Source organism: Pygoscelis adeliae, unplaced genomic scaffold (assembly GCF_000699105.1).
Source record: "Pygoscelis adeliae isolate BGI_AS28 unplaced genomic scaffold, ASM69910v1 Scaffold298, whole genome shotgun sequence".
In the NCBI taxonomy this organism is placed as follows: domain Eukaryota; kingdom Metazoa; phylum Chordata; class Aves; order Sphenisciformes; family Spheniscidae; genus Pygoscelis; species Pygoscelis adeliae.
The window spans coordinates 1,901,436-1,905,410 of record NW_008825303.1 but is presented as its reverse complement, the minus strand read 5'-3'; the positions used below and the strand labels follow the sequence as shown (position 1 = coordinate 1,905,410).

General features: G+C 53.5%; 1 protein-coding gene across 2 annotated transcripts in view; it reads right to left on the bottom strand.

Annotated features, from left to right (window-relative positions):
- The window catches only part of TPM1 (tropomyosin 1 (alpha)), a 14,524-nt gene extending 11,309 nt beyond the window's left edge, over positions 1 to 3,215 (bottom strand). For both annotated transcript variants that reach the window (XR_663865.1, XM_009330051.1), the window contains exons 1-2: positions 2,899 to 3,215; positions 1,885 to 2,010 (exon numbers count right to left, since the gene is read on the bottom strand). Coding sequence is in view for 1 of the 2 variants with exons in the window: in XM_009330051.1 (XP_009328326.1) it covers positions 1,885 to 2,010; positions 2,899 to 3,012 (240 nt within the window). In the remaining variant the exon portion in view is untranslated. The remainder of the gene's footprint in view (positions 1 to 1,884; positions 2,011 to 2,898) is intronic.
- Between the last annotated feature and the right edge of the window lie 760 nt (positions 3,216 to 3,975).

The following is a 3,975-nucleotide window of genomic DNA, read 5'->3' as shown; positions in this document are numbered from 1 at the left end:
TGCTGCCCCTGGCCTAGCGCCTGAGACACGGGGAGGGAAGAGGGAGGTGCGGCTGCCCCCTCCCAGGTGAGGTGGCGCCGGGGCTCAGGGGATGCGCCCGGCTTTTGCGAGGTGAGTAATACCAGCAAGGTAAGGTTTCCTCATCCCCCTGTGTAAAGGTGAGTCCACCCCAGGGAGCCGGCACTCCCTCCCCTGCCCTTGTCTTTCTCCTAAGGCTTGGAACTATCCAAACTAGTAGGGCAAATACTGGGTCAACTGCAATGCCCCAAAGATACTCCACATTGCCAAAAAAGAAAGACATCCTTAAAATGTCACATATTCCACGCATACCATTAAATACAGCATTTACCTTGATGAAAACAAGCCAGACGCTTGCCTGCCCTCTGCCTGAGGGATGACTGCAAATAAAATTGCCCTCGACTAGCTTCGAAATGCTGTTTTCCAGCAAAGGAAAATGGCATTGGGATTGGTTAGGAAGATCTTTCATTTCAAAAAGGGAATCTAGTAGCATTTCTCCTGCCTTCATCCTAGGCGAGCTATTTCCAGTCTGCATACTTTTCCTTATAAGGAATATCTCCCCTGGATCTATATGCGGTTCCTTTGAACAAGTTAAATAAACGTCCTGCTAGGAAGCTGCCTCTCATCTATGCAGCCATGCACAGAAGACGACAGACATCTGATCCACATTATACGCAGAACCCCACTCTCCCGTTCCTATGCACGCTTATGTTTGTTAACTTCTTCAGTTCTCTTTCAAAGCTATACAACTTAATTGCCATACTGAAGTTAAACCTTTTTTATCCTTTGTTCATTTTAGAATTAAAATAAGATAAAAGCATGTTGTCTTTCATGCAAAGTTGGTTTTTGTAACACTTCTCCTTCTAAAAGTATCCTTCCTCCCCCTGAAATACTTGGCTTGCTTCATCTGTGACAACTCCTCATTTTATTATGGCTTTGAGGTTAATTTTTAAAGCTGAGTTAAAGGAAAAGGACAGTCATCGCTTTGGAAATACCGTGGTTTCACCTAATCCTGTAACTCAGACCTGAGATTTACTCAGAGAGAACTGTACAGCAGCAGCCATAGAGATCTGGACCTTAACTGCAGAGACAGTAAACTCACACGGTTCCATGCACGCAATACATTAAATGCATGTCAGGGGCAGACAGGTGGGTGGGATGAGGGCCTGGGAGAGGCACAAGCTCTTGCATTATTACCATATAAAGTGCTGAGCTATATATATCTCCCAGCTTGCTCCCAGGATCCCTGTCCTCGGAACTGCAAACCTAGCAAGTATCATCTTCCGGACAGCTTTCTCTCACACGAGACTGAACTTTTCTTTGACAAGTGAAACAGTTCCAGTGATTTCCAGGAAAACAAAACCTAGGAGAGGATCTTTTGTCTGAGGGACCAGTGAGTGAGCCAAACCAGTATCCGGCAGCAGTTCTAACACATGCGTGCCTAGGAACAGCTCTCTTGAAGACAGAACTAGCAGCCCTTGCTTTTCTGGATCTCGCTCTCCTGGATCTACTTGCTATTAACTCTCTGATTCTGCTTCACTGTCGAGATAGTGTTGTTCCAGCCTGAGCCGTTTGCCCCATCACCTGAACAGACAATCCACCCTTTCTTTACTTCCACGTCTAGAGCGGCAAATACACACGAAAAGCATGTGTCGAGTGAGCAGAAACCCAATCAAATGCCCGATAGTGTGCAAACCTCATGCAAGGAGGCAGTGCTGTTTCCCACCTCCCTGCCCAGGAGGTGCCTGGGTCCTGCCCTCAGCAAAGCTTTGGAGCGCTGCTTGGTAGGAGTCCTGGCTGTCCTGTGCACAGGGAGTGCGTGGTTTCTGTACTGGGGTGGTGGTGAAAGGGATGGGGGTAACTTACATCTGTGGCCTTTTTGTCAGCCAGTTCCAACTTTTCCTGTGCATCTTTAAGGGACTCGGAGTATTTGTCCAGCTCATCCTCAGTGCCCTTCAGCTTCTTTTGTAGAGCCACCAGCTCGTCCTCCAGCTGTGATACGGGTTGGAAAGTGGTGGAGAGGGGAGGGTGGGCAGGAAAAGGTGCAGCAGGCAACGTGATCGTGCAAAGGGAGAAGTGCGAGTGCAGAAGAGACAGAAAAGGACAGACGGACAGAGAGAGAGAGAAGGAGAGACAGTTAGATTCTCTTTGCTTGCGGCAAGGGCACGATACCTTGGCAGCATTCTCCTCTGCGGAGAGGAGGCTATCCTCAGACTTGTGTAGCTCTTCCAGCACTTGGTCCCTTGCATCCTCCGTCACATGCAATTGCTTTTCCAATTGCACAATGTCATCCTCTAACTAGGTGCACAAGAGGAAATACAACGCACAAATATGTTTCTCCCTGGGCTTAGAAAAGTGGGAAATTAATTTTTAAATCACTCTCCCTTCCTCCCTCCTCCTTCAGGATCTCCCAGAAATGTGCTACCAATGTGCCCCCCTCTCCCAAATGAATAAAGCCCCAGGTGGAAAGGAGGGAGGTTGGAGAAGGCCAGGAAAATGGGACACACATCTAGCAGCGGGGGAAGCATCTGGAATTGGACAGGTCTGCTGGGTGGTGCTGGAGGGGGTGAACACAGCTTTAAGTGTCCTTTGCCAAATCGCAGCACGTCTGTCCATTGCTAACCAGGTGCTCAAGGCACCCTCTCGTAGCCATACCCCTATGACAAAGGCACAGAGGCCATGTGGCTGTCCCAGGGCCCCGCTCCCCAGCTGCGGTGCTAGTGGCAGGGGGAACGACCTCCTGCCGGGCCCCCAGGAACCTGGTGGGGGAATACAGTAAGGTACGTTGGGGAAAAAAAAAAGTAAAGAGAGAAAGAGAAAGGAGTCGTCTGGAAAGACTTGAGCCCCGGTGCTGGCCGCGCCCGGGCCCTCGGTGCAGACCTGCTTGCTTCTCTCCTCCGCTGCCTTCTTGTCCGCTTCGGCTTGCTCGGCTCTGTCCAAGGCGTTCTCCTTGTCCAGCTTCAGCATCTGCATCTTCTTCTTGATGGCATCCATGGCGGCGGTGGGCTAGGGCGCGTCCCCGCGCGAACTGCACCCGAAAGCAAAACTTGAAAAGCTGCCGCGGCCCCCGAGGGAGCGGCGCGGAGCGGCGCGGAGCTGCCGGGCGGCGGGGCTGATCCGTGCGGGACGGGGCGCCGGCGGAGTGCAAGCGGCGGGCAGGGAGCGCCTCACAGATATGTACTTTCCCAGGGGGCTGACTGCATTCCTCAAGACATCCAATACTTTTTTGGAAAGGGCTTTTTTTTTTAACTCCCTCCTCCGCTCGTCCCTACCCCTTTCCCTCTCTCACTCCCCCCCGGCTTTTTTCGGAGGCTCAGCGCTCCCATTCGCTGCTGCCTGCCATTTGACCGTAGATATGACTATATATGGGATGCGATGGGCGAGGTAAGGCGGGGGAGCAATTTGTTCCCATTTCCAAATAGGCAGGACGGGACATTTCGCTGCTACTCCTGGGAGGGGGAAAAAAAAAAAAGCAGCAAGCCGGAGCCCGGGGAGCGGAGGAGACGGCCACGCAGGCTGCTCGGGGCGGGCAGGGCGTCCGGACGACACTAGCCCCGTGCTGGAGCCGTCCCCACCGTGGAAATCAATCTGTTTTACAACAGGAGGGTGGCGGAGCCGGCCGCGCTAGGCGGCAATGGAACACGCGGGGCGGCGGGCGGGGGCAGCTGGAGGGGCAGTAAGGGGTTAACTGCATGCACGTACGGAATGAATGCGTTTTAAGACCTTCCCCTCGGCAGCCAGAGGCAGGGGAGGAGGAGGAGGAGGAGGAGGAGGGGGCATCTCTACTGAATAGTCAGGCTGCAGCAAGTGCGGGCGGCGGCGTGCTGGGCCGGCCCGCACAGCGCCGAGCACGAAGACCAAATTTCGCGCCGAGGCCTTGGCCGGGCGGGCAGGGCTGCGGGCAGGGAAAGGCAGAGCACGGCTCCACCGGGACCCACACCCGGGGGGGAGGGGCTG